The sequence below is a fragment of the Desarmillaria tabescens genome, assembly GCF_030435595.1.
Source record: "Desarmillaria tabescens strain CCBAS 213 chromosome Unknown EV420scaffold_75, whole genome shotgun sequence".
Lineage (NCBI taxonomy): Eukaryota > Fungi > Basidiomycota > Agaricomycetes > Agaricales > Physalacriaceae > Desarmillaria > Desarmillaria tabescens.
In genome coordinates this window covers 95,562-122,842 of record NW_026848374.1, presented here as the reverse complement: position 1 = coordinate 122,842, position 27,281 = coordinate 95,562, and the positions used below count along the sequence as shown (strand labels likewise).

Genomic DNA, 27,281 nt, shown 5'->3' with positions numbered 1-27,281 from the left:
GGGTGTAGCTGTCCAAATCATTTGACATCGATGTTCACTACAAATTCTGCATGCGAGACGACTAGCCACCGAGTGCCAAGTATGCGATAATAAATCTGCAATTGCTTATTTTGGGTCAGCGCAGGAAGTAGAATTCAAGGATATGCTACCTCGTGGTGGATCACGAGCACTAGTAGTTTCTGCGCGAGATGGAAGAGATATAAACCGATTCAGCGTAGCCATCGCAAGGTACGGCCTCTCAGAACAAGTATCAAAGGTGTGAACAATAGTATAATGTAAAAATAATCTCGCACATAGGTCTACATATACTACTAATGCTTGCTAGTACAACGACGACGATTTGGGTCTGGAGGGGGAGGGGAGGGGAAGGGGGATCTCAGCCATTCCCAAGATGATGGTGGGAGTCTACGGGATGCGGGTCGTAGGATTGGCGATACAAAAGAACAAGAAGTGATAGTAATAACTGTCGCGCCAGGCAATGGTCTTGAGTTAAGCGGAAAGAGCTTACATAATCTTCGCCAAAAATCTGAAAATGCTCAAGTTTAAAACAGCGCCGGGGATTTCCGTGGCCATAAGCGCTCAATGTGAGTCAGCATTATCATCATAAGCGCTCGCGGGTCTCCCCGGCGCTGTTTAAATGCAGTCTGTTACCAAATAGCGAAATACATTATGTAAGGTTTTGCTCTTTCCTTACAGCCATTTGATGTTATTGCCTGCGCCCCTCATCGTAAACTCTTGAGTTCAGTAGTACCTACATGTATGTATCGTGAATAAATTCGCTTTGTGGTAAAGGTACAAGCGTCTGAACTAACGCGAACTTGCAGTGGTAAATCACGTCACGCGTCAAATTTTTATACTAGTCAAGATTTTCGCCTCTCCACGCTCTCGCACGTAATATCAATGGTACGTCCCTCTGTTATATGGCTGTAATGTGAGGTGCTCAATCGAAACAGTCCGCGTTTCTAGATCTTGAAGCTGGTGTAGCCCATGAAGAATTCGACAGCGACTCTTCTGATGAAAATGAAGACGAAGATGGCTTCATCGCCGAAGGAGATGTCTCGGACAGCACATCTGATTCACCGAACTTCTCCGACCTATGTTCTCCAGCTTTGGACGGAGATGAATGGGACAGTCTCTTGGAGAGGGCAAAGACCCGTGCAAACTTCTCCGAAAGACCTTTGGATGGTGACGAAGGTTATAACCTCGGTCTTTTGGATGCCCCCCCTGAACTTTGGGTTCTATCATGTTTTGTGAGTAAACCTTGACCTTCTTCGTTCGTTTCTGATCACCTATGAAGCCGGGCTGGGAACAATCCGTCGTGTTACACATTGGGCGCTGCGCTCGACACGTACAGGGTGTGAAGGCCGCCTTCATTATGCCGCTCATGGAAAAGCAGGTGTGGCTAGAAGCCGATATGTCGGCCAGTTTAAAGAACTGGCTGGTCGATATACCTGGAGTCGTCCATCGCAATCAACAGGTCGTTCTTCATGCCGTCTCACCCCATGAAAGTCGGCGCGTGCTGTCTAGCACATTGACGCCTCCCTTCGTACCGGGTAGTTGGGTCAAAGTTCGTCGAGGTAATTTACAAGGTGATGTCGGGATGGTGAGCAAATTGTATCCCTGGGGGTGCAAGGTACTTTGTGTGCCTAGATTCACCTCCGGATCCGGTGTTATGAAAGCTACGTGACAACAACTTAGTTCCTACTCGACACTCAAGCTGTTCGACTCTACAGTAGTTAATACTGTGAAGAAGGGAAAATCATGCTATCGCTTCCAGGGATCGACGTACGAGCATGATCTTCTTGTCAGTCGGATCGTCTTCTCCCTGATTGAGATCGCGCGCAAGATCCCAGATAATCTTGCCACTCTTTTTGCGCAATCACGCCATCCTCAAGTTCGTAAAAACATATACAGCGTTCCTAGAATTTCCGAATGGTGCTTTCATGAAGGAGAAATGATCACTGACACCAGCAAGGGTCAATCTGGGACCATCCGTAGCATTGGCGAGCATGCCGTGGAGGCGGAATTTACCGACGGTCTCTTTCCCGTTACATGGGCCAACTGTCGAAAGGAATTCAACATAGGACAATATGTAGAGATTTCGGAGGGAGAGTCTGGGGATAGATGGTCCGGATGGATTCATGCCATTGAAAACGGGATGTTGCATTTAATTTCTCCTCCTGGGCGTACGAACTACGCAATTGAGGTATGTCATATATACAAAACTTCGCTCCCCTTCTTCTCATCTCGCTTTCCAGGCACGTGGCGTCCATCCCAACGCCGTCGTTGCGATCCCTGCGCCGGATGGTTTATATGATAGTCCAGCTCAAGCCACTCAAAGTCTTGCATCGACCCCTTCTGCGCCTTGGAAGGGGGTCATGGTCCTGATTACCAAGAAACGCCATCACTGGCGTGGAAAGAAAGGATATGTTATCGATGTTAACCCGACAATAGATCTCGATACTCAAAAAGCAGGCTTAGCAGTGCTTGTGGAGCTCGCAGTTTACGACCCTAACATCCCTTTCGGTCGTCTATGGTTCCCATATCTCGATGTTGTGGAAGAGGAATCATGGCTACCTCTCAATGAAGCACGACCGCTGGAAGTCGGACAAGAATTCTTTCACAACTTGGTGCCGGAAACTAACGTCCTGCAAAGTAAAGGCAGACGTATTCCAACAATTGTTCTTTCACAACAGCCAGAAGAACCAGGAAACGCTACTCCTCTGCCAGACCCTTCAGAACGATGCCTCTCTCCGGCATGGAATCCATCATCTCCAGACCCCCCGCTGCATTGGTGCCTTGATTCCCGTCTTCTCGGCGCTCGGTTCCGCGTGCAGTACAACGGACGCCAGATCGTGGCGTTGACGAAACGCAACTCGCGAAGGGATATAATTTGCGTCAGGAATGATACGTCACTGGAAGAAGACCTGGATCCTGCAAGAGTGCTTGCAATCCATCCTAAAATCCGACACTACGATATGTTTTTGGTAATTTCAGGGGAGCATTGTGGAAAATGGGTCAGGAGCATTCAATTCAGCAAGCGCTCATCCAGCGATAACACGGATATTGATTGGACTGTTGCCGTTGTTATTCCCAGAGCTCCATACCTCCCAGACAACGTGACCGACGAAAGGCTGATATTGCATAATTCGAGGATGACTGTTGCAGAAGAGACAAGAGAATCTAAAGCGTTGAATTCGACTTTGAGGAGGCAATTACGACAACCTTCGCGAGACTACTGATCGGTTGATGCCACCACCAGTTGATGCCTGTTTGAGTTGTTGCATTAGACCTGTAATATATGCTACATGTATCTTATGTTAGAAGGTTCCCTTGAGTAGTCGGTTTGTAAACCACAATGCTACCTTTTTGTCGTCCAGATCCTTCGAATCTTATCTCATCTGCATGCTCCTTTTGGCTTTTATTTTTTTTGGGGGGGGTGGGGGTAGGTATGAGCTCGGCAAGTACCAACTTCCTGTACATACTTGTTCATCTTGTTTTCTCATCGCTATTGTCTCCTGTCGCGATAAGCTTCTCAAGCAGTTTCGTTGCTTGCAAGCCGTATTTGTCTGTTTCGCTGGTCTCCTATGTATCGACCTTGTATAGGTGGGTCACATATGGAGAAGTTGCTACATGTACAGTGCTTCAGACACGTACCACGGACATGGTTTTGTATGTCGATGTGCACTGTAATATGCCTTCATTGACGGTACTACAATAGCCTAGAGCGTATTTCTACACAGAATATATGCTTCGATTATTGGTTCTAGTACATACTAGCAGGAGTGATGGGATGAGTTTTGTAGGGGGGGTGAAGAGAGGAGAGGAAAGGCCAGAAAATTAGATGATTCTGCCAAATTCATACTGTAAGGAGAAGATAGTGTGGACGCGTTCATTTTATGACAAAGCTTGTAAATCTACATCCAACCGATTGTAAGAAATTGGCATCACGAACATGGCAAATCTAATATGGGCTCATCACCAACATGCACCATAATTCCTATACCCATTTCACAACTGTATTCCTGCAAATCACATAACAATCCGGCGAAGTTGCCCAGAAAGCTTGAAATCGTCACAGACGGAGCTACCCTCAAACGAAAAGATTGAAGGACCGGAGTAGCAATGCTACGCCGTGCTAGGATCAGTTTCTGCAAGGATCCATTGGGGAGAAGCGCTCCTCCGTCGGAAGAGAAGATGTCCATCTGTCGTAAAGACGGAAGTACAGCTGCGTCCGCCAGCTCAGAGAAAATATAATTTCCGCTGAACCTATCCACCTCAAAAGCGAGGTGCTGTAATGCAGCCATAGACTTGGCCATACTCAACAAGCATGGAATAGATATGATGGGTATAGAATTTCGTAGTAGGAGCGAAGAAAGTGGGCAATCTGATCGTTCGATCAAAGAAATCACAGCCTCCGAGATATCGTTGTGAAGTGGAGGAAGAATCTCTAGTGTGGTTAATTTGGGCAATTGCACGTAGCTCAGAAAGCGTAGATCTCCGTCAATGATGAGGGTTTGTAAACGTGAATGCGAGATGATGGGCAGTGTTGGCGTAGTTCTGGGCGGGTAACAGACCACTCTGAGGGTTGTTAAGTTGGAGCCCCGGGTAAGCATTCCATGAAGGTCTTTCCAGGAGACTTGACAGATATCAAACACCGTTAACTGGGACATCGGTAAAGAAATATTTCCTGGGACATCCATGTCCAGCCTGACCCGCTCGAGCTGGGGAGCATGAATAAAGGCGTCGGTGGAAAAGCTTGTGCGGCGGGGCGGATCGTGGAGGGCGACTATATTAAGTGCTAGATGATGCAGAATTGGCAGCCTTCCTTGAACAATTCTCAGTTGTTCGAATAAGACAGGTGTTGGAATAGGCAGTATGATGGTTCTCCATCGATGGCTGTGCCTACAGAGTTCTTGTAGGAACACCGCATAACGATCAGAGTTGGTACGATTGCGAATGCCATTCGCCTTCACTACTATATGTAGCGGAAGAGCTGCCGATCGTTTGAGAAACATTTCAACCGCTGGCTGAAAACTAAAATGCTCCACATGGCGCTCATCGGCTTTCAGGACTGTCCACAGAAGAGGGCAATTTACACTGATAAACCTCCAATAGCTGCAAATCTGGCCCAGAATCCACGGAGACCTAGACGTATCTCTAGGATTTTTCCCCCTTGGAAGAAATTGGAAGATGCGAAGGAGAATCTCTTCTGGTAAGCGCCGGATTGGTGATAAGAGTGAACGATATTTCTTCACTTCATCTTGTGCCAGGTCCTCGTCAGCTGAAAGCACGTCCAGAATGGATCGCAGATGATTCATCTGGTTCTTCCGGCTGCGGATGCGCGACTGTAATTCTCTGATTCTGGCATGTACGTCGAATCCGACATCCAGAGAAGAATTTCCCTTCCTCAGTTGGTCTGCTACCGATGACAGGACCAGTAGCTTCCCGATGATGCTGGTCTCGTCTAACAAACTCCCACAGTTGGAACATTGACCGAACATCTAAAACTCTAGTAAAGCCGATTTTTCAGGCTTAAGAGAGAGTTTGGGCCCTACCGATGCGGCTGTTAACCAGGTGACAGACGGCAGCACAGTCCAGATTGTTGACTTGAAATTCACAGAAGGAAAGTGCTCCAACAGTGCCGAGGCAGGGTATACATAGGCAATACTAGATATCTGCGAAGAGTAATCGGGCCGCAGCGGAGTTGATGACTTGATTCGTAATAGGAAGTGACGAAATGAACAGACTCTTCCTTCTTGTACTTAGCTATATTGTAGTGATATGAAACAATGGCTTCCTTTTTTTTAGTCCCTTCGAATGGTAAAGGAATTTCCTTGCTGTCACAATGTCACATATAAGTATTTGACTATGGCGTTGTGCTTTCTGGGACGGTTGAAGATCTCCGAGGTGTCTATTCGGCATTACGCAGATTTGAAAGCCCGATCGGAAGCGAAAACCGGCATCTCCCGACAACTTCCCCATCAGTTTGTTCGTGATCGGCTAGAAAGCCGAAAGGACAACGAATACCTGCTCAAAAAAGGAAGAGCTACTGAAAAGCAGCAGTTGTGTAGCTAAACAGAGTGGCGATCCGATATACACCTGTTGTATAATCACAGAAAATTTAATGTATATGTATATAGGTGAACGCCGCTACTCTGACTACGCAGGAGATTCTCGAGCCCCGGCGTATTCAAGTTATCTATCTCGGCTGACGCATACGGATGGATTATGCTGGAGTTGTCGATGATCGATTCCGTCCTCATGGTAAAGATGCAGGTACACTTCCACTCATTTTTCCGTCGCTATTTATACCGGTAGTTAGCCTACGACGTCGTTCAATGTGGCGTAGTTGGTGATTTTAAGCCCCGAAGTTGCGCTATGCCCGCGAGGAAGAGCCCGATAGGGTACTATATGTCACCTTCGGGTCTATATTTGGACTCGAAATGGTCCCGTCACAAGGAAAACAATAATGGACCATTTCGACCAAGTGTTCACAAATTTGGAAAAGTTTGATCGAACAAAATACAAGAAATTGGAAAAATCGAAAGAAATTTTATTGGTACTAACCTTTTTTCGGGAACGTCACCCGTCACTGAACACTTGGTCGAAATGGTACAGTATGTTGACGTATTGCAACATTGTTCTCGTGGGTACTTATCCACCGTTACAACCAACTAGTTCTTGGCGGTAGGGTCTCGAATATACTACAGGCGAGCGTTAAGCTAGATCTGCCATGTATAGCACTCTGGTTTTTGGCCAGGCTGCATGAAGTTGATTGTCGTAGAAATGATTCAGGATAACAAGTACAGTCATCACCCGGTCTTTTGTACACCACTATTCCTTTGTACATTTGAATATAACTCCTCTTTCCGCTCTATTGTGGTGCCAATTTTATTTTTATATTCTAGAGGACAATATAGGTCATCATATCACCAATGAAATTCAAGTCAAGGAGCCTTGTATCGGTCAGGAAAAAAATCAATGATGAGTGATATGAATTTTAGAAAAACAAGAATACAGTATTAGAAAGAAGTGAGGGCATGGGGTTGCATAAATTGATGTCGCAAATCGTTTTACTAGTTATAAGGATGGATTTTTCCTGCAGAACCATGGGCCAGAGATTACTTGTTGTGGTGCTACAGGCAAAACGAACCAGAACCACTATTCAGAGCCGTGAGAAAATACTCCAAATTGGGAAACAGTGGCCCAAATTTGGCGCACGGAAACCGGTGTACAGAGGTGCCGGTAACCGGTAATTTTGGACTTTCCTCGAAAAAATTCACCATGCTATCAAATCATTATGGAATCACCTAAAACTCATAACGTATAGTCTTAAACATAGCTTTGACATTATTATATACTTTACTGGATGAAAAATGGATGAGGGAGGTTTTAAAATCCATCGGAAATTTGCCTGTACATCCGACCGGGTGATGACTGTACTAGTCCAATACATGAATATTGTCAATATCCACTACTCGTACCAGCGGAAGAGCGCTTTTCTTCCGTTCTGTGAGTGTACCAGTGTACCTCGACCGTGCCACCCCGCATAACTAAGAATCGCTTTTTATGTGCCGGATGTTGAGTTGCCACCTGCTTGTCAAGGGAAACTCGCCCCCCTTCGGTTTTTAATCTTGGCTGCTTGGCCCTTTCCCACATATTTCCGTTGAAAAAGAAAACCTGATATAAGTCAGGCGACAGAATGTGATGAACATAGATGTCTCCGATTGCGGGCGTGGCAGGATTCAGCCGATGAGTGGGTACACGGTGTAGAATGACGTCTGCTGCGCTCGCGTACAGAGTGAAAGGAACACCTTTAAATCTCTGGCGCTGTTGACCTAGTATTTCTCCTGAATCGGTCGTAAGCGTGACTTGAAGTTCTGCACTGGGTGACCACAGAGATTGTAAACCTCCCAAGACATTTGCCGTCGTTGACGCATTGGTACCGAATGCGGAACTGGTGCTACAATAATACATTAGAGAAATCAGACCATTACGCGAGCTTTTTACCTTGCCATTGGCCTCCTTGGATCTAAAGTGGAGCTTTTCCTTGATGGGTTGGAAAGCCCAATGGGCTTATCTCCGAAAAACGACTTTTTAGATAGATCTGGGGTCCTTTGCGATCTTAAGGTAGAAATTTCATTTTTACTACGTGAGGAGGGCTTGCTGGTGGAAAAAGGCGGTTGGAGTCCATCACTCGATGAGGATGGAGACAGAGGGGGGGATAGGCTGGGAAGCCCAGAACCACGTCAAATTTAGCGTTTCGCGGATCAATATTGAAAGTCTTACTGCTGTTCTTCCTTTGCATGAAAAATATCCACCCTCCGGGTGGTGGGCAATATCTCATTCTCACTGTCGGACTCAGAGTGAGGAGGGAAAGACACCGAGCGCGCTAGCCTCTCTCCCAATTTCGGAACCGATTTCAGTCTGAAAGTGTAAATTGATACAGGTGCCTGCCTTTGATAACTGATGGTCACTCACATTCCTGGAGTAGGTATAGCACCCACGTCTTGACGACGTGTGCTGAAGGCTCCTGGTGGTTGGGGTGTGCTAACAGCACTGATGCCTGACGAAGGCGCTGGTACTACTTGGCGAGCGGGAAGGCAAGGAGATCGGTGTATGGGGTACACTGTCTCATCGTATGTGAGTACTGAGCTTATCGGCATGTTAGCTATTCGTAGAGGTCGTATAGTTTCTGCAGAGTCCTCTGCAGATCTTGCTCTTATAGTCGAGAGAAGGTGCACTTTGAAAGATCGGTAGATCTAGACAAACGTTCCAATTACCAAAAATATGCAATGTCAGTCATGAAGAAATGTATGAACAGGAACATGGACAAATCCCATACAAAAACTAAGCTAGGAAGGTGGCACTACCCACAATCTAAGATCCGTGAGGTACCCGCTAAGCATCATCATCTGAAGATACATCGATGGCCTCTTCATAGCTTTCGTCCAGGGGATATCTGTTTAGCTCCCCAACGGACCATTTCCGGACGGGCCGCACAGTCGGGGAATCTTGGGAGAAGAAATACTCAAGAGGAGGGTTTGACCGCTTCTCCAAAGTAGAAAGTGTACCAGGATCTAGCCAAAAACGTTCCGCTATCGGGATGTGCTGGGAGCCCTTTCCAACAAATGACACTGAACAGATCCCAGACTTGGTGGGTATAATATCGACTTGGTGGTTTTCAGCGGCATGATGCTGCATCTGGCGGAGAAAGAACTTTTGAGATTCTAGCCCTCCTCATAAGCAGTACGTTACCACGCATGTCTGAAAGCCAGAGTAGGTAACTGGCAATTTCGGTTGGCTTCCAGAGAGTAAAGAATCCAATTCTCCTTCTTCTCTTCGGCTACGTCCCCCTCGCACGAGCCCATCGTAAAAGAAGGCCGCCTCATGATTCCCAGCTCCCGACCTTGATGTTACAAACCTTGTTACGAAATGATGGGTCCCGTGAATCCCTCTGAAGATACGAGCTGTCATGTCGTATGTGAAATCAGAAATATCGATCCTGTGAACTGCTTCTCTGCCCAAAAGACCAGCAACTCGTGCAGCCCGTGGAAAATTCCACGGACGTTCCTGATCGTCTACCACCACTGTCAAAATGACAGGTAAATTGCAACACAATCGTACAAGGGAAGCCGATCCGGCGCATAAGCGATGACCTTCTCTGAGGCACCAACAACCAGGAAGATGGGTTTCTTGAATCCCCATGAAGGACTGTAACCATGCTTGGAAATCCCCGGCATATTGATCGTATAATTTGTTTGCCAGATAATAGGCTGCCATTCCTGTAGAAGGTGGTACTAGCTGTACGTGTTCCTCGGTGAAGAGATCAGATCGATCACCAGTACAGCGTCGAAGGTCGACATGATGAAAGCTAAAAAAGGATATGCATGCACTATCGGTGTAGGAGAGAGAGCGGGACTTCTTGATCTTCGAAGTGATATTCATGACGTTCGCAAACCATGTCTACACATATCGGGCCTCCCCTGATGATCACCATTGTGCATCAAATAGAACTTGTATACTTACGAAGATTGCCTGGGGTTGATTTGAACCCGGCTGCAAAAGCTTGCGCTCCTGTTCCAGATATCGTCGCACTGTTTCACGCTGAGATTTAAGCTGCGAGGAAACGATTCCGATTGGACCACTGATGGGGCCCATGATCATAGATCGACGAGCTTGTAGTACCCGGTAGACCATGGAAAAGCCATGCGAATCGGAAGTGGCCCTCCTGAATACCGTTTCAACCTCTGGCCAGTTGCGCATGAAGGTCCAAAATAGAGCTTCCAGAGAACTATCAAGCCAACAAGAGTTGGCATGCCATGGATATCCTATCAAATAGTCCGCGTCCTGGGTGGTAGAAGGCGATTTCTCATGATCAAATTGAGGGTCCGATTTTAGAGACCGGAGCAAGCCACCATGATTGTCAACACGTTCGATCGACCACTGTGGGTTTGCCAGTGTCAATAAGTTTTGACTTACGAAACTTGTTCGAGACATCTTCCTGTGTTAGAATCCAGGTAGAGTCTGGCTGGAATGGATAATTTCACCGCACTCACATGATAGAAATATGGTCTCGGCCATTTGAGAGTAGCTTTCGAACTCCGGGACCAGTGAAAATTTCGTGTTCCTCGAATCTGGTTAAATGCAATTGATTAGTGTCAGTGAATAATATCACAGGACGGAACTTGACAGACTGCTTATAATTATCCATGATCTCTCCAGGTTTCTCGTCACGCAGGATTGTAGGGGGAGGCTCCGTAATCCCCAACAAATTGCGGACATCAGGATTTGTGAAGAGACTGGAAGAGTTCTTTTCGGCGCTTGAAGTACTCGCCTTTTCAAGGAACCGGAGGACTTTGGGACTAAATTGATGCGCTAAATTGTCGTCGTCAGAGTTCAAGCTCGCTGCCCTGGTACAGAGGGTTATTGATAACATCGACCACTAAGAAAGTATACAACTTGCAAGGGCCTTCGCTGAGGCTGGTTCCAGGTTCTAGAAGAAAGCGCAAGGCCTGACTGCCAAGCGGAGAGGAATAGTCTTGAGCAGACCTGTGCAGATGAAATTCGCACAAGTACAAATGACGTGGTAAGAGACGTACTGCATTCGAGCTCACAAATCCCAGACCCCACCTGTCCTGATTCTTTCCGAAGAACGAAGAAGAAACGAAGAAACGATGAAAGGCTGTAGTCTAAGTATACTTAGTAGTGTGGACAGCGCCTTTACTCAGGGTTGGCTGACCAATCATGATTTATCAGTGATTGGCGAGCATCGGCTTTGATATCGCTGATATCGATGCCGCCGTTATTTTGGTCCAGCTCCTTTTGGTATTATGGGTGGACGGTCCCGCAATGCAGGACTGAGTTACTGTACAGTGTACTCTTTCTGGTCTACAATTTCTTTCAATTCGAAGGTCACGCGTCAAAAAAAAATCTAGACTGCAATGAGTCTGACTACAATCATTCCCCAAGTACTTACTCGCAAAATGTGGATATTCCCACGGTCCAAGTTGATTATACCGTCACCTTCGATCTGGACCTAACTTACAATGCTGCACCGATGTCAAAACCAAACACGGCCTACGATATCGCGATCGCCCTGCTACAGGAACGCCTGGAAATCAGGAGGAAATGGACCCGTGATTGCCAGCAAGAGACGAGTGACCTGATGGATCTGAAATTGCCAGGGCTAAACCCCAGCTTAATCTTGGGTGGCGATGACACTCGTGGGGCCTTAAGGACAATCGATTCAGTAGCCATGATTCAACCTCGGTATCAGGACAATATTTGGCTTTGGTTCAGGCTTCCCTTTCAAGTCTACCGAGCAGGTATACACGGCCGCCTTCAATCGAGAACTTCTAGCACTTTAGGTGACGAAAGGCTTCCGGAGACCGTGAGAAAGGAGCTGAAGTATGATACGGATGATTGGTATGACCTTTACGCTCTCAAAATCTCAATTTGACGCTTATGACTATGGTTCATAATTATAGGATTCTATTCAACGAAAAGCACCTCCGCTCCCTGTCCATTATACGACGTCATCCAGCTATCACCCACTGGATGTATGGAGTAGTTTGGATCGAGGAGCTTTCGCAATGCCTTATCGCCGAAGAAATTTGCCTGCTGACAGATACAGCTGCAGAACAGAGCATCGCTCTTCAAGTGACACGCAGTTCCATTGATTCCATTCCTGGATATTCGGTGTTGACGGAGAAGCGAAAAATCTGTTGTTTTCCTACAACCAAATATTCAACGCTTCCGCTCGACCTGGGACGAGATAACCAATAATGTTTTGGATGGACTACAATGGGACCATGTCATTGTCGCTGGTGGCATAGTTCTCGGAACTCTGCTCTGTCCTTCAATCGCGAGCGAGATTCGTGACACCGCTACCGCTAATACGATAGAAGAGTGGCAAAGTTCAGACTTGGATGTCTATATATACGGACTGGGACCGGAAGAAGCCAACGAAAAGATCCGACATATTTCATCAGTGTATCAGAGAAACCTCCCCCCAGGCTTCCCATTTCTCGTCGTCCGAAACTCGCAGACTGTTACCTTGTACTCCAAATGGCCTAGACGGCATGTCCAGATAATACTAAAGCTTGTCCTAACTCCGGTAGATGTGCTGCTTAACTTCGATTTGGACATATGCTCCGTTGGATACAATGGAGAACAGGTTTTCATGCTGCCAAGGTTCGTATGCGCTGTAGAAAGTAAGTCGCAGATCAGGGCCCTTCTTCAGTTGACTTATTCTCTCCAGCGGGAACCAATGTATTCACGATGGACCTGGTTCATGGGCATTACCTTGGCGAAAGGAAGGCTACCTGAGATACTAGGTACTCTATTTGTTGGAGCCGGGGAAATACACTTATGAAGAAACAGGTTGTTCAAGTATGCAGACAAGGGATATGGTCTGCGCTTTCCTCCCTCTTATATTTCAGCGTTGGGCCACGATCCGTGTGCTGAATCACCCCTACTCTCCTGCATCTCGAAAAAATCCAGACAATGGACCGCGAATTGCCTGGATTTTTACCTTCGTATGTTAGGGATGCAGCACCGACTGGGCCAGCGCCCAACCTATTCCCATGCTCAGCTTAACAGCCAGATGTCTGGCGTCTTACCCCGCTCCAATTGTCTTCACAGTTTTGCCTTATTTATGAGACATGTCAGTCTTTGGGAACTAGGCTTCAGAGGAACAATCACGTAAGTAGTGGCCTCTCTCAAACAACTCCCAACATTCAAAGTCAAGTACAGGCTAAGCAACAACAATATGGCTGCCAGTTCGTATAGCCAGACTCGTGCACTAGAAGATTTTGTCTACGATGATTCACCCCCGTGGGTAATGGTGTTCTGTCATCTAAATGACGAAATTGATGATTGCGCCTAGCTTGCCGTGGGATGAAAACTTTGAGCTCGAAGCCTTTCGTTCATCTATTGACGCCTTTAATAGTCAAGAAACCGAAGCCTTCCTCGAAACCTTTCATTGGTATTCAGACCTCGAGCGCTATCCCAGCCTTGGGGAGCAACTTCGAACGAAGGAAGAAATCACGGCCGTTCGAGTGACCTGCACTGACGAAGTAGCAGAAGTATTCGATGAAAGTCAAGATCTCATTTTCCCCCTGATTGTCGAGAAAAATTTTCTGCGCTTTGTCAATGAAGTAATTCTGGTCGCTCTGGAGCGATCAGGAGTCTCCGATGTTGATGCTTCGGATAAGTGCATGCGGGCTTTAACCCCGGTTCATATAGACTATGGCCGGGACCGAAAGACTCGTCAGGATAATCTTGAAATTATTTGTCTTTGGCGCCTGAACCACATCTCCAACTGGCAGATGATGGATAACGAAATGGACGAGTGAGTAGTCTAATTGCTAGCAATTCCTCTTTAACGAAAAATGCGTCAGAATCCGGGAGATCTTGTGGTTTTTCCAGCGCAGCAATCAGCTGGTCGATCGAAAGAGAGTCATGTCAATGGAATCCCCTGACGCTGTCAAGCGTGCGCTCGACGACGATCGAAGAATCTACTCTACTCTCCGAAGCGACTTGGAGGAATTCGTCAAATGGGTTTCTGCTCCTGTAGCCAGATCCGAAGCCTTTACGTATCGGAGTTCCCCGGAGTCACACTAGAAAGAAGGAAGGAAGAATTTTTATTCTGATCACTGTCCCTAAAAAGGAAACAAACCAGAGTCCGTACGCGTGCATTACCTACCTAATGCACTACGCTATGGTACCGAACAAACACTGAGCCTCATTGACAGAGTCATGTCCTCACAAGGTACGGCCTCCCAGCACTAGCATCAAATGATCGACAAACGAGAGGGTCCAGAGATGAGTTCAATAGTTATGTGGCTGAAATCCAGGGTGATGATCTTCCGTGTTTACGCCGTTAAGCTGTCAAAGACACAGTTACGGAATAATGCATCACAGAAGCCCATCGGGGATCCGTACCCATGCCTTCACACGAGAAGCATTGCCCTAGAGTAGCAGGGCACTAGCGCTAGATCTTAGATCTGTGACCGGCCTACAACGAGCAAGCGTCGATGTATGGAGATAGAGGGAGATGTAGGGGGCCTGGAAATCTGACTGGGATTTGCCGAATCTAAGAACGGGGATCCCATATTTGGATTTTGGTGGTGCACCTCGACCGTGGCAATGCATTTCTGTGCCGCTGCTTAGCTTATAAGTACTGTAAGATTTCGACCGTAGCTTCATGAGGTGTTACGCATTATGGTATATCGCCAAATGACCATAGCTTCATTCACTGGGAGATGACATAAAGTTACTATACTTAGGATGTCCGGCGATATCCGGACCCGAAATTTGCCATATTGAGCAGATACTACACGCTTGTTAAGTTAAAGTTACGCGTTACGAAATGCGGGGAGCTTCACTGGCTTCACTTCACAGGTCTCGTTAATGTGAATTAATGGTCGAATAATGCAGTACTGATTTTTGAGTGGTAACATCTAGCAACATATTACTTATTGTGTTGTTCCGAATGGTGTGCCATCGGAACAGGTATTGTAAAATATAAGTACACCAGACTTTTTAAATGAATCTATGAAGCAGTAATGCCAAAACACGTCGACGCTGTCGCGGTGCATCACCAAGATCCAAATATGGGATCCGCGTTCTGGGATTCGGCAAATCCCTAAACGCATCAAAGGAGATTCAAAGTCAGATTTCCAGTCCGCTACACTTCCCTACATCGACGCTTGCAGGTCTAGCTAGAACATGGAGCTGATGATATCATACACCCATGTATCTCCCGTAACTCCTTAGAGAATTTCCTATTCTGGCGTCGTCTTAAGGCACGCAGATTAAGTAAAGCGAAGAGTTGATATCTATGACTTGTGTGTCACTCCTGGCAGAAGGCATTTTGGAGCCAGCCAAAGTGCAAGGGAAACAATTATAACACAGATCACATTTCAAGCTTTTGACCACAGCCTCGGCTTTACCATCAAAGGGAATCTTGACTCATTTTGCTATGTTCAAAAGCGTTAATCAGAATTTGATCTGTTATCCCGAGGTTTTTGTCGGATTGGAAACAGCCGCTTACTAGGAGTGTGTCTGCTCGTGCCTACCGGGCCTCTAGAATTTACTTGAATACATGTAAGGTTGGTTGTGTGCCTTCCTGAACGACAAAAACTAAGAAGTCCATCGATAGAGCTGCATGCAGCCGGTCAACTACAGGGACGCTAAACCTTGTCCATCCTGGTGTGAGTATCAACAGGATCCCGTTCGTGAGAGACAGCATCGCTCCTATTGGCATAATTATAAGCTACCTATGGATTCTACAGCTTCCGACAATTCTTCTTCGATGTTTTTGCGTCCGGTAAGGGCTTGTGGAAGCGAAAAGCGATTCAAACAATCACGGAGTTGTCTTACTTGGTAGTCATAACATTTACCCGGGGAGGCGAAAACATTGAAAAGGTGATCAATCAAGACAGCGGACCAGGAATCAGTCTCTCCCCCTGACAATGGAACCTCCTCCGTGGTGTGTAGTCATAGCTCCTCCCAACCTCTCGCCGGATCCCCCAGCAGAACACTGGGAACCGGGTGTGTTTGCGAACAAAATGTAAGCCACATAAAATCATGACTTGCTGTCCTCATGTCAACGCATAGGCCCTTCCTTGTGGGAGGGAAAAAAATTAGACGTTTCCCTCTGTCTATTGCTTGTGAAAGCTTAGACGATGCGGTACGCATCGATGATTGCCTTAATCCTTTTGTCGCTGCACACGCAAACGATCCCCTACCGATCTTCTTGAATACTCTCGCCCATCAAGAGGAATGGAAAAATGTTGTGGAATCGCTAACCGTTCCTGGACGTAATTTCTGGGCAGTGATCCTAGGCTCCTGGATAGGCATCTTCTATAACCGGTAAGATCCCACGAGTTCAGGTGTATCGCTATACATCTCATCAACATGTTCGAATTTTCACAGGGAACGGGTGGAAGCAAACCTTCGCGCTGCACCCAGGGCCAAATTACGAAGAGCAATCAAATTCGAGAGCATTCACATGGCATTGGCCTGTCAGTTGAGTGGCGGGGAAGACAGAACTGGTGAAATACAAGAACTTTCACGCTGCTCACCCCAACCATATCGCAAGGCCAAACAGGCGATCCCTTCAACTCCAGAAACACCGCTTCCATTGTTAGGTAAGTCCCATAAAAAATTCCTTCTAAGAGATCACTGACAATCCTCTTCAGGGCGTGGAAGCTCAGCTTGCCTGGAGAAAGTTATGGAGAGACTTGAAATTGACTCAGGTAATATCCTATACGCACTCCCTGTATCTACCATCAACATCCGATCAACAGCTGCCAATCTCTCCCCATCGGCCAGTTCAAGCAGGGGAAAAAGAAAGGCTGATGTAGGGGTGGTACTTTCACCCCTCCTGTCTCAATATGTGAAACTCCATCATGACGCCGAGACAAAATTTGCCATTGAATGCGCCCTGAGGAACTGCAAGAGGTTGGAGGATTTTGGGGATGAAATGCTCCTCGCTAATGTTTCCAAAGAGAATTCACTGTTTATATGGAATTTACATTTTGCAGAACTATGATACTCTATACTACATCGGTGCTCCCTAAAAGAAACGTAACGACGTCCGTACTACAGTTAGTTCCTCTGGAAAGGTATAACACTGGCTAGATTACTGTGAGAATAACTGATTGCTACAGGACAGAGCCTACGCCGGGCTCTGTCGCTTTGATAAAACCCTATCGTGAGTACTCCCTCACGGCGTCGGCGATGACAAGGTGAGAAATTAGAACAAAGGCACAGATTTCCATAGTGAAAACATATTGTGCACAAAGCTAGCTGTAGGATCGAGGAGATCTTTGGTCTCAATGGCGGAGAGCCCAGTCCTTTCAATGCGGGGAATGAGGCATAAACTGTGTTAAAGAACGCATCTCGGCAATGCGTTGCAGTACCGTGGAGGCATAGAAAGAGTACATGAATGACATCTTCGACGTCGTCATGACACATTCTGCAGAGTCACCATTGTCATGCAAACCCTACCCACTTTCCTCGTCCGACAGTAAGGTCCTGTGTTCCTGTGATAGCGCAGGTACGGGCAATTCGATGCAGATGTTGAGGTAGTGACGAAATGCCGCCGAGGCTGCTTGGCAAGCAGGGCTGTGGTTGGCGAGCCAGTTTTCAAATCTACAATTTGATCTTTCCACATGGAATCAATATCTATGATGACTTCATTCACTCATTCCGAAGAAAAGAAGATCCGATGCACCCACTGGGATCAGGTGGTACAAACGACCAAGAACCGAGGTGATATCACTAAACCAGATCCTCTTACCGATGTTCCATAAGCATCCAGCCCAAGGGGAGCGAGTTTTGAGCTACTTCGTTCTGAGAGGAGACAAAGGAGATATCACAGCATTTCGCCGTATTAGTATCATCCGACGGTAACGTATCGGTGTAAACCCCGTCTAAGAGAACAAGATTGTCATAGAGTGTTTATGCATGTGGAGGAGGCGGCACATAAAACCAATCTGGACCTTCTCTAAATATGAGTACTACCTGAATAACTGCAGGATGATACTGCCAGCAGCACCGGCGGATCTGGATCGAGATCTCATATTTTTTGCATATTTTCCAAAACCTGCAGGCCGGATCTGTCTTGGATCCATCCATGCTACACCTTAGTCGGCGGTCACAACAACAATTGTGTGGTAATTAGGTGAGTCGGGAGCATGGAAACGTCAAATTTCCAAGTACAAATCCTGTACCGAATAGTACATTCCATCCTTCACCAGCTCGGACGCTAGATAGAGACGGATGTCATCTACATCACCGCCTGTATCCCAGCCCGCGGGAAGTCTGGTGTGGTCTTTAAGTTTCAGGTCACCATGATACACATGCATCAGGTAAGTCAGCGTGAAAATCCCGCAATCGTAATTATTGTTTTGAAATTGGGGAACCTATGAGCAACCCACGGTGTTAGTATTAGATCGAGAGAAAAAGACACACCTACCGGAAAGTGTGGCTGGAATGTCCAGGTGCTCCATACCATTGGAGGCTGTTTATTTTCCCACAATAAAGCGTCTACGAGTCTTTGAGCAAGCTGTACAGCACTGAATCAGACAGCCTCGAATAACTCCATGATGTTAATAGCAATACCCAAACGATTTCCCGATTGTGGCTTTGCTGAACGCGCAAGGCAGCTGCGCGCTCTATGTCGGTACGACCACAATCCGCCGTGTTCCAGCTATCGTATACAATGATCGATCCAGCTTCAAAATCAACGCAAGCAGCTTTCCAATGACAGTTGTTGAAATTGATGGGGAAAACGAAACGCTTCCAGCTTGATGGGTCTGCGCCGCATTCCTATATAGTAGCGGTCAGTAATGGCCACAAGAATTATATCAAAATAAACCCGAATGACTTTGAGAGGGGTCCATCGACGCATGCATTTCACATCGAGCTGGCCACGTGTCTGAAATAGATGCTGAGTGAAGAAGTACGTGTTGAACACCAGGATATCAGGTCGCAATCCGTGAGGTGTCAGGAGAAATTTATCAATGAAGTGATTAATAATGTGGTCGTTGATCCATTGTCCGGAGCTTAAGCGAGCGATATCCCGTGGCCCACAACACCCTTTCCACACCTTCGAATTGACTTTGAAATGATCGTCTACCTGTGTAAGCTGAAATTTGTGGTACTCCACGTTGTATCCGAAGTAAAATGAGTCACCGTACCTTGTCCAGAAAATACAGCTTATCCTGTATTGGCGGGGATGTCTTCACGGTCAAACAAGTGGCGAGATAGTCGTCGATTGTCTTGGTACCCCTCGAAAATTTTTGACGCATGGATTGATCAAGGAGAATCTCCGAGATCTTCATACAGATACCTCTAACTCTGGCCAACACTTTATACGTGTCCGCCGTCAGGCTTGCGGGGTTTAGGTTTCCGAATGAGAGCGTCTGTAGGTCCGCCGTTTCAGGGTCCATGCCATTCCTGACCAAAGTCGCACCTTCGCGCACCTTCGAGGCTTGAATTCGTTGGCCTGTGGTTGGAAGATAAAAAATAAGATCTGCGAGAAGAGCTCTCACTTGGAGATCAAGCGACAGCATTGACGAGTCGTGATTCACAAGTAGAGTGTCATTAATGCAGGCGTAATGCTTAAAGGTCATTGTCAGGGACCTGTCGACATAGAAAGGTTTAGGGGAGGGAGAAGCCCAGGTAGCTGCGGTGTAGTTTCTAAACTTGACATATTCTCCAATTCTCTGTACCTCTGCACTCTGGGGTTGTGTTTCCGCACTCGTCCCTTGTTTGAAGAGGTAGGCCTTGGTTATTCGAAAGCCAGCTGCTTCCTTTCGTGCGCTGACCTTCCTACGTATAGTTGAGTCCATTTTCAGCGATTTGCACACTGGAATTCGCCGGACATACTTCTGGTACTGATCTCGACGAGCAGCGTTCCTTGTGGAGGTTCTATGATCCATACACTTGTATCGAGTCGAATGGCAGAAGATTGGCGAAGGTCCTCCCCAGAGTCCTGTATTCTCGAATCCAAAGTCGGGAATAGTCCGAATTATCAGGACCCTGGTTAGCCGAACCGTGGTGCTGCAATACCTACCTGCCTATTACTGTTCAACTCGCTTCCTAGAAAGATCTAGACGTCATCACTTTTCTGATGGGCAACGGCGGCTAATAATATCAGCTGCTTCTGAATTGTGGAACTGAGATCGTGCTACTACTTGTTGCCGAATCGGACCTTTCCAGTGGCACGACTGAGGTTATGACATGATATCAGCGTGAAAATGGAACTGCCGCTTGAGCGCCGCCATCGTTTCGCATTTAGTCTATCAGTTCATCGATCTTGGGTGCATCTGTCGTTTCCGGACGACTCGGCACCATTAGTACCCACCCGACAGTCGCCCTGGCCAACCCTCATCTTATATTAGTTCCCAATTTTACTACGGAGATACCAGAACTTGAATTTATTGGCAATTACATCCCGTCCGAACTCCGAGGGCCGCGTACAATCTCTAGTCAGGCCGGTATCCCCTCGTCAATGATGCAATTTCCTGGTCATGACTCGAGGTAAAAACCCATGAGAGTATAAGTGGTAGAAACGATACCTTGTCTCTGGAGCGGTCGGCAAGAATCCCAGAACACGCGAAGATATCTCTTTTAAACTCCGTACATCCAGGAAAATGTCGGCATCTCAGTCAGTCTTCAGGTGGGTATACGTAGTGTCACTCCATAGTTTGATACGAGGAACTGGGACTAGAGATCAACCGTCATATCGTCATGGAAGAAACAGCAGTCACACCAATGAGCTTCTGGGGCATGTTGCTCTCTGTGATGGTCATTGGTAGACTAAGAGCAGGTTGGTAACGAGGATTATATCCTGGGTTTGGCACGACTAGTCATGGGATGCCATCGATTACGGCAACTTCAATTCTAGTCAAATACCAGTTCGGAAGCTACTTAGTGTGATCCTTCTGCGGATAGACCGAATCGAGTGTAGCCAACAGAGTGTTTTCCGTTTTGAAATGATTCATTACACGTTCATTTGATGAATCTACCTGTATTCTATCACGGTGGACATCACTGTGCAGGTAACACCGCTTTCAGGACCCTCACTTCCGCTGTTGTATACAGCTGGAGGTAGGTAGTAGTAGGACCACAAGGCGATTATAACAGTAGCCAATGGTATGACAAACCACATTGTTTTCCGGTCTCCCTGGAGCATGAGCATACTCATACGATGCAATTTGAGTCGATTGTCCCGTCTGCGCCAAATTCTAACACAGTTTCGATGACCCACAGGTAGAAAGTATTGGGTACCCTGTTGAACTAGTCGCGCACAAAAATCTTCTAATCGGGATTCTCTTTTTAGCTGGTCGAGAATAGGAAATATAGTGAAGTCTGACCTGGTTGAGATCTCAAAAAGAACACCCTCCACATACCGTCCGTGAGGCTGAAAATACAGACATCGGCCTCAAAAGTTGCGAAGACCACCTCGCTATTTGATGTCCATACTATAGATCGTGGGCGATTCGGTCCCTTAGAAAGGCCACTAAACGGAAAGTTTACTCGATTCCCATCGTGTAACGACGCCACTGAAGCCGAATCCTTTAGATTGCCTAAGGTGGTAAAAGCGAGAAATTTTCCGTCAGGCGAGACATCAGAACGTCCGCTATATTTCCCCATTTATTGGATAGCAAACTAAGACAAAAACGGCAGTCTCACATGTATCTTTGAAGATCAAGGCATCTCTGCCACTGGAGGCCATCTCTTCGGAAGAAACTTGACAAAAAAGACAGGGTAATATGAGAGGAGACCTGAAATAGCACACAAGTATAATACTTACTGACAGATTCCGTTGCCGAATGTTACCAGAATGGTATCACGGAGGAAGTGGATGTCGGTTGGAACCGCCATGTCGGTGGTATCACGGTCTGGTATTAACACCTCTCGGAGATGGCCCAAGATGGTAACACCATCTATGTATAGTCGTGTTAACATAGAATGATTTTGATGCTGATAACGCGCGCGCACCATGTACCTCACGATCAGCGACTAATAACGTTCCAGATCCCTGCGTTTCTGATGTCGTCGAGGGTTCCTTGAAGACCGAGACAAGAGCACGGTGATACATCTCATCATATTTCAATGAAATGATAGGACCAGTATAGCGCTTATCATGGATAACAAACGACTCGTCGGGCTATTATCAAGTATATTGACATGGGTACGAAATCGGAATGCTGCAGGGCTCACTGGAAAATTGTTCTCCTGAATATCCTGTACTGATTGTAGCAGGACTTGGCCCTTCGACGTCCCCAACATCAGCCATGTACCTTTGGCATCCTCTGGTTTTGACGTCCTAAATGAAGAGGCCACGGCGCTAATAAAACCATGACGATCGTCGGTCCGAAAGGTGAATATAAGAAACCAAACTCCGTCTTTGACATCAAAAACAAAGTTGTCTTGGTTCTTCCAGCATACAACGAGTAGATTGGACGAGCATAAATGAATACAGGAGAGTTGATCTGACGGGTCCTCTCTGGGCAATCGAGAATAAAAAGAGCTCCACTCCAGCGTCTGAGCATGTTTGAAGGAAGGAAGGTACACAGATGGGTTTGGAAATGGGTCGATGGCTTTGAACTGTGACATGTATACATCCGACGGGGAGGCAACTTCAAGTACGAAGTAAAGGTCATGCTTCTCCGGGCGCAGCCCTAAGTAAGGTTTCAATCATATCCGGTTCAATTCGTATTTTAAGCTTGCAGAGCCGCTGGACTTTGTCCGACAAGTCAACAAGGATAGAAGGTGCGGAGAACACTATTGTGAATCGAGATAACAGATTGCATCAAGATCTGCTTGCAATCGATCCAAATCAAATTAAGTGCGATTTTAGATGTCAGTGTTATTAAATTCGGTGGGTGGCGTAGGTGATGGCAGTTATGTACGTCGTAGATTCTACTACTGTACTACATAATGTCTGCAACCGGCATTCAGTGTGTGAACGCCACCTACCTCCCTACCCGATATATGGAGATCTTTATCACTGGCCTAGCCCCTTCCCTTCTAGTAACGTCAGACTCTTGTTGCTGCTGTGGGCGCGTTGTTGTTACATGTTGGCTCGTAACTCCAGTGAGCGAATCAAATCGAGAGATCTACAATTCGATCAAGGGATCAACATCAGTGTTGGTTCTCCCGCCTCACATTTCGGTATATCTCCATCCGTCGGAGAATATATCATCTCAAGCCAAAAATCGTCCGTGCTCGTTCATCCCTCACACTAGGAGTATAAAGTCGAAACTGCAGTACCATTTACCCGAATCCATGAATCGTAGCTCTGAAGACAGCGTTTATACTACAAGATATGGTAAGCAAACCGTGCGTAGTCTTTTGTAGTCGTATCGGAGATTGCTTGTTTAGGACGTCGTATAAACCCTCTTGTACCCGTCGCTTCATCGTCCAGCTCAAAACCGACAGCATCATCATCTACAATAAGGAAGAAGGCACCTATACAGACGCCTTTGACCCCAAAAGTGAAGCCAGTAAACTTTAAGCACACTCAACCTTCTTCGGCAGACTCTAACCGTTATGATCATTCTGATTTGGAGGTGTGTGAGTCTCTACGAAAAGCTCTCATACTGATTAGCAATAGGAGCCTCACACTCCACATCCCGTGGCACTATCAGACGATGACCAAGATCCTACTCCAAGAGCAAAGGACAAGGGGAAGGCACCGATGCGACCGATTCCTGATCCGTTTACTGCAGGTCAGTCGGGATACCATCTTTCTGTATGAGTGATCTACTGTGTTCCCTCATGCACGATATTGATTCGAATTTAGCCCTCGGAACAGGCCTTGGATGAACTGGGACGAAATATTGGGGTTCAACTTGATGGTTTGCAAGAGACGTTCATTTCCTCTGTGGAAAAACTTTCCGGTAATCTCTGTCGTGGGTTTGACGACATCAGCGTTGCATTGCTTAGGTCTCAAAGAGAGATGTTTGACACATTCTTTCATGCTTCTTCTGCCCAGACCCGGAAGGACGCCGTACCTACATCCCCTATCGAACCTTCCGGTCCTGACCCTTTGAAGGGGGAGCACAACGATGAAGAGATCAATTCGGTTACATCTGAAATGTCGCTGGAGGACCTTGGTTCCTTGGCGGACGACGAAATGCCAGTTGAGGAAGCACCAGATGTTGAAGATAATTTTTTTGACTCTGGAAAATTTGATGGCCGGGAGGTTCCGAACCGAGATACTAAGCACCGCCCTCCTGCATTAAACGAGCTCGCGGTGAGAGCTTTTTCTACAAATTTCTGAATTTTACCAATATCTTAGCAGAAGGACGTACGGCTCGCAGTTGAGAAGCTCTTGGGTGGCAAGAGTAACATGTATGTCGAAAGGGTGACTGAGGAACAAGCGGCAACTTTTCATGAGCAATGGGTAGCCAGCAATGGAACTGCAGACTGCTGCTCAGCGGACAACTTCTCTATATGGCTATCCCGTGATCCCGCATCATCCTGGAACAAATCAGCTGGACGGGTTTTTGCCAGAGATATTATGGAAAAAATTCAAGCCGATCCAAACAACAGCAGGGTACGGGAGAACCTAGAAAGGCATTTTTATAAGAGGATGAAAAGTATTCATCGGACTTACATGGAAAAGAAGAAGCCCTCTCATGTGCAGGCCCAATTGAAGGACATCCGTGCTAAGAGAAACCGGCGTGCCTTGGCGAGTCGTTTTTTGTTCCATTCATAAGCGAGTATACTAATCATAAACATCTACGAACAGCTCTTTAAGCGACGCCTCACAGTCTGCGTTCGCCACTCAGAGATGCATAGACACGTGCAGATAATGAAGTGCTTGGGTTCGGATGGAATGTCCAGTGACGAACCAGAGCCGGGAATGCCTCAGACTCACATGACTTACCGCCGAAAGCTGTTGCCTTGGCATAGTGGGTCGCTGATGGCTTTGCTCCGCCTCTTCGATACTATTTACCAAACTGACTATCGACTTCAGCCTGACCACACACCTACTTGGGGAAAGATGCCTCGACTACGTGAAGGTCATCAAGCCTGCCGTAGTTCGGACTTGAAGTATGTTCCTGGCCTCCCTATAAATGCGTACGACAAAGGATGGATTCTCAAACGAGACCATGTGTTCCTACGTGATAAGGTGAAACCTACCAAAGAACAATACGACTTCTCGTTATCAGCAGAAATGGCGAACCTGTACGTAGTTTCCCAAACTTCAGGACTCATTCTAATTTGATCTAGATACACTTGAACCTGAGTTTGCTGTACGATCATGGATCGCTCGCGGCCGTGAATACGTTGTAGAAAAGACAACGAATCTGTGTTGAAAGAATCAGGCACGTCCGGTACATATTTTGGTAGTCTGGCGAGGTGACTGTATAGATACTCTCGGTACGCGTAACTGTGCATAAACTTTGTAACTCGAAATCGCGTTCCAACTTTTCTTGAATGGCGGGGGAAGAATGGTCATCGGATTTTCTCTCGATGTATGTCGCGAATTCTGAAAAAGTCAATGGTAAGCATACCAGAATATGACAGGACGTGGTAGAATAATAATGAATATCTTGTACCAAAGTATCGTAAAAAACCTAATTTTACCCACATCCTTACAGGGATATTCCTCTCGTCCTAATTTACGGAAAGCCAGGAAAGAGTGTTGGAATTACTGTGGCTGTACGAGCCGTCGGAATCAACCGGCTCCGAACCCGTTACGTACCGTACCCGCAGTTTTCTTTTCTTTACCGTTTACCACCATGTCGACATACTAGGTATAAACGAGTTGCTCATTTTCGTTCCCTCCCGTGCTCGAATCTCAACAAAGAGGTAGCGTGGCAAGCCATTTGATTATAGCAATCGCTGAATACGGCACATCAAATATCTCGAGTCCTTCAGCGAAAGCCAGGAGGATTTACGAAGCCGTAGTGTCACGCAACAACGAACAGAGAAGAAAAGAACGAGTCAAAGTGACTACATGATGGGTAGCACACGGAATTCTTTTTACGTTGCGAGGTCGGACCGCCACGAACAAGAGCACGATTTCAACTAGACCAGTTGCTCAAGGGATTCCACGAAATGAAGCGCCGCGGTGGACATGCCTTAAGTTTCTGGGGTACTCATATCTTCCATGAATCAACGTCATCGAAGAATTCTTTTTCCCTTCTGTAACGTGCTTCTTCTGCGAGTGAAAAGAGCGACGTGAACTTGGTCATAAGCATGGTTTCGCGCACTTGGAACAAAGTGTTTTAGGGATCTCAGAATGTTGTTCATGTCTTACGGTTAATAACTAAGTAAGATGCAAGACGCGTCCTTTCTCCTTCATAAAAACGTCAGACTGTCAGCCTAGCGAATAGTTAATGAACGTCTAATAGTAGCAGTAGTCGCCGTCGCAAGTGGTCCCTAAAAGATTACTATGTACTAGCATACTCCCCCATGAGTGATCACACACAGATGACCGGAGTTTTGAACCGGGTTTGATAACATCTTAGAGCCTGTTCGGTAACATTAATGTGGGAGTTAATGTGCAATTTATATACCGGAATGTAAATAACCCCAATGTGACACCTTTGTGACTTATCCGTGACTCTTGCGCTCTCGCCCAATTCTCCACGCATTCCTTCATCACAACTACTGCTATGGCACGTGGACGCGGCGGCAAAGGTGGCAGCACCCAAAAAGGCAACGATAAAACTTCTAGCACCACCAGGAGGCCCCGGGGACGCCCAAAATCCACTCGGAACGCGTCGCAAAGCCAGGATGGATCTATTCAGTCAGCTGACAGCTCCGAGGCCATCAGCACGGCTAACGACAATGCTTCTTGGATGCCGGCGGATGTAGAGTGCATGCTAGAGGTGTTGGATGGTCACAAAGCAGCTGCTGGAGACGGAGTTAGCTTCAAGGCAGTGGTCTGGAATGCCGTGATGGATGAGTGCAATAAGATCCTTACGGAGGTAGAAAGACTGCTACTGCACGTAAAAACAAGTATGGTCAGGTGCGTACTTCCCTCTGTCCCGATCTCTGTTTTCTCATGTGCATCTTGAAGCTTGTGAGGACTTTCAACATCATTTGCGACATCAAGCGTGTTTCCGGGTGGCATTGGAGCGATGAAACTGGTGCATCCATCAATGCTGAGAGCGCTTCCACATGGGATGACTACGCTCGCAAGCATAAAGGTGCTAAGCCCTTTCATAACCATGGGTGGCAGTACCTGGGAGCGATGGAGAAGCTTCGAGGGTCCTCTGAGCCGAAAGGAAAGT

The 27,281-nt window shown here is 46.8% G+C and overlaps 9 protein-coding genes across 9 annotated transcripts; 5 read left to right on the top strand and 4 right to left on the bottom strand.

Annotated features, from left to right (window-relative positions):
• Window positions 1-30: 30 nt before the first annotated feature.
• EV420DRAFT_1485886 (uncharacterized protein) lies at window positions 31-3,242 on the top strand (the record flags this gene model as incomplete). Its single annotated transcript, XM_060470311.1, has 9 exons — window positions 31-79; window positions 120-256; window positions 326-450; window positions 552-584; window positions 866-903; window positions 967-1,250; window positions 1,355-1,603; window positions 1,778-2,206; window positions 2,259-3,242. 9 exons carry the CDS (start codon window positions 31-33, stop codon window positions 3,240-3,242), a joined length of 2,328 nt encoding a protein of 775 aa, XP_060323686.1.
• Window positions 3,243-3,947: 705 nt separating this feature from the next.
• On the bottom strand, window positions 3,948-5,504 carry EV420DRAFT_1650426 (uncharacterized protein; the record flags this gene model as incomplete). Its single annotated transcript, XM_060478445.1, has 1 exon — window positions 3,948-5,504. The coding sequence occupies one exon, from the start codon at window positions 5,502-5,504 to the stop codon at window positions 3,948-3,950; it is 1,557 nt and encodes a 518-aa protein (XP_060323685.1).
• Window positions 5,505-6,815: 1,311 nt separating this feature from the next.
• Window positions 6,816-11,252, bottom strand: EV420DRAFT_1485884 (uncharacterized protein; the record flags this gene model as incomplete). Its single annotated transcript, XM_060470310.1, has 17 exons — window positions 6,816-6,907; window positions 7,157-7,290; window positions 7,424-7,445; window positions 7,488-7,966; window positions 8,014-8,118; window positions 8,293-8,430; window positions 8,485-8,765; window positions 8,929-9,207; window positions 9,262-9,593; window positions 9,623-9,717; window positions 9,814-9,877; window positions 9,900-9,969; window positions 10,033-10,449; window positions 10,486-10,507; window positions 10,563-10,640; window positions 10,701-10,916; window positions 11,206-11,252. 17 exons carry the CDS (start codon window positions 11,250-11,252, stop codon window positions 6,816-6,818), a joined length of 2,871 nt encoding a protein of 956 aa, XP_060323684.1.
• A 311-nt stretch (window positions 11,253-11,563) lies between these two features.
• Window positions 11,564-14,130, top strand: EV420DRAFT_1485883 (uncharacterized protein; the record flags this gene model as incomplete). Its single annotated transcript, XM_060470309.1, has 9 exons — window positions 11,564-11,831; window positions 11,874-11,931; window positions 11,994-12,204; window positions 12,281-12,699; window positions 12,889-12,963; window positions 13,009-13,209; window positions 13,261-13,341; window positions 13,394-13,858; window positions 13,908-14,130. The coding sequence occupies 9 exons, from the start codon at window positions 11,564-11,566 to the stop codon at window positions 14,128-14,130; spliced, it is 2,001 nt and encodes a 666-aa protein (XP_060323683.1).
• Window positions 14,131-15,983: 1,853 nt separating this feature from the next.
• EV420DRAFT_1485882 (uncharacterized protein) lies at window positions 15,984-17,395 on the top strand (the record flags this gene model as incomplete). Its single annotated transcript, XM_060470308.1, has 7 exons — window positions 15,984-16,081; window positions 16,129-16,383; window positions 16,447-16,661; window positions 16,713-17,031; window positions 17,058-17,120; window positions 17,184-17,261; window positions 17,329-17,395. 7 exons carry the CDS (start codon window positions 15,984-15,986, stop codon window positions 17,393-17,395), a joined length of 1,095 nt encoding a protein of 364 aa, XP_060323682.1.
• An 826-nt stretch (window positions 17,396-18,221) lies between these two features.
• EV420DRAFT_1485881 (uncharacterized protein) lies at window positions 18,222-19,871 on the bottom strand (the record flags this gene model as incomplete). Its single annotated transcript, XM_060470307.1, has 7 exons — window positions 18,222-18,440; window positions 18,494-18,583; window positions 18,640-18,846; window positions 18,896-19,156; window positions 19,218-19,476; window positions 19,503-19,525; window positions 19,572-19,871. 7 exons carry the CDS (start codon window positions 19,869-19,871, stop codon window positions 18,222-18,224), a joined length of 1,359 nt encoding a protein of 452 aa, XP_060323681.1.
• An 815-nt stretch (window positions 19,872-20,686) lies between these two features.
• Window positions 20,687-22,644, bottom strand: EV420DRAFT_1485880 (uncharacterized protein; the record flags this gene model as incomplete). Its single annotated transcript, XM_060470306.1, has 7 exons — window positions 20,687-20,748; window positions 20,795-20,841; window positions 21,051-21,126; window positions 21,435-21,664; window positions 21,839-21,971; window positions 22,027-22,195; window positions 22,249-22,644. The coding sequence occupies 7 exons, from the start codon at window positions 22,642-22,644 to the stop codon at window positions 20,687-20,689; spliced, it is 1,113 nt and encodes a 370-aa protein (XP_060323680.1).
• Window positions 22,645-24,382: 1,738 nt separating this feature from the next.
• EV420DRAFT_1279111 (uncharacterized protein) lies at window positions 24,383-25,264 on the top strand (the record flags this gene model as incomplete). Its single annotated transcript, XM_060468119.1, has 2 exons — window positions 24,383-24,728; window positions 24,753-25,264. The coding sequence occupies 2 exons, from the start codon at window positions 24,383-24,385 to the stop codon at window positions 25,262-25,264; spliced, it is 858 nt and encodes a 285-aa protein (XP_060323679.1).
• Window positions 25,265-26,834: 1,570 nt separating this feature from the next.
• On the top strand, window positions 26,835-27,271 carry EV420DRAFT_1252435 (uncharacterized protein; the record flags this gene model as incomplete). The annotated part of the gene is made up of 2 exons (XM_060466736.1): window positions 26,835-27,020; window positions 27,068-27,271. Coding segments are annotated over 2 exons (390 nt in total), but the record flags the coding sequence as incomplete, so codon positions are not given.
• Between the last annotated feature and the right edge of the window lie 10 nt (window positions 27,272-27,281).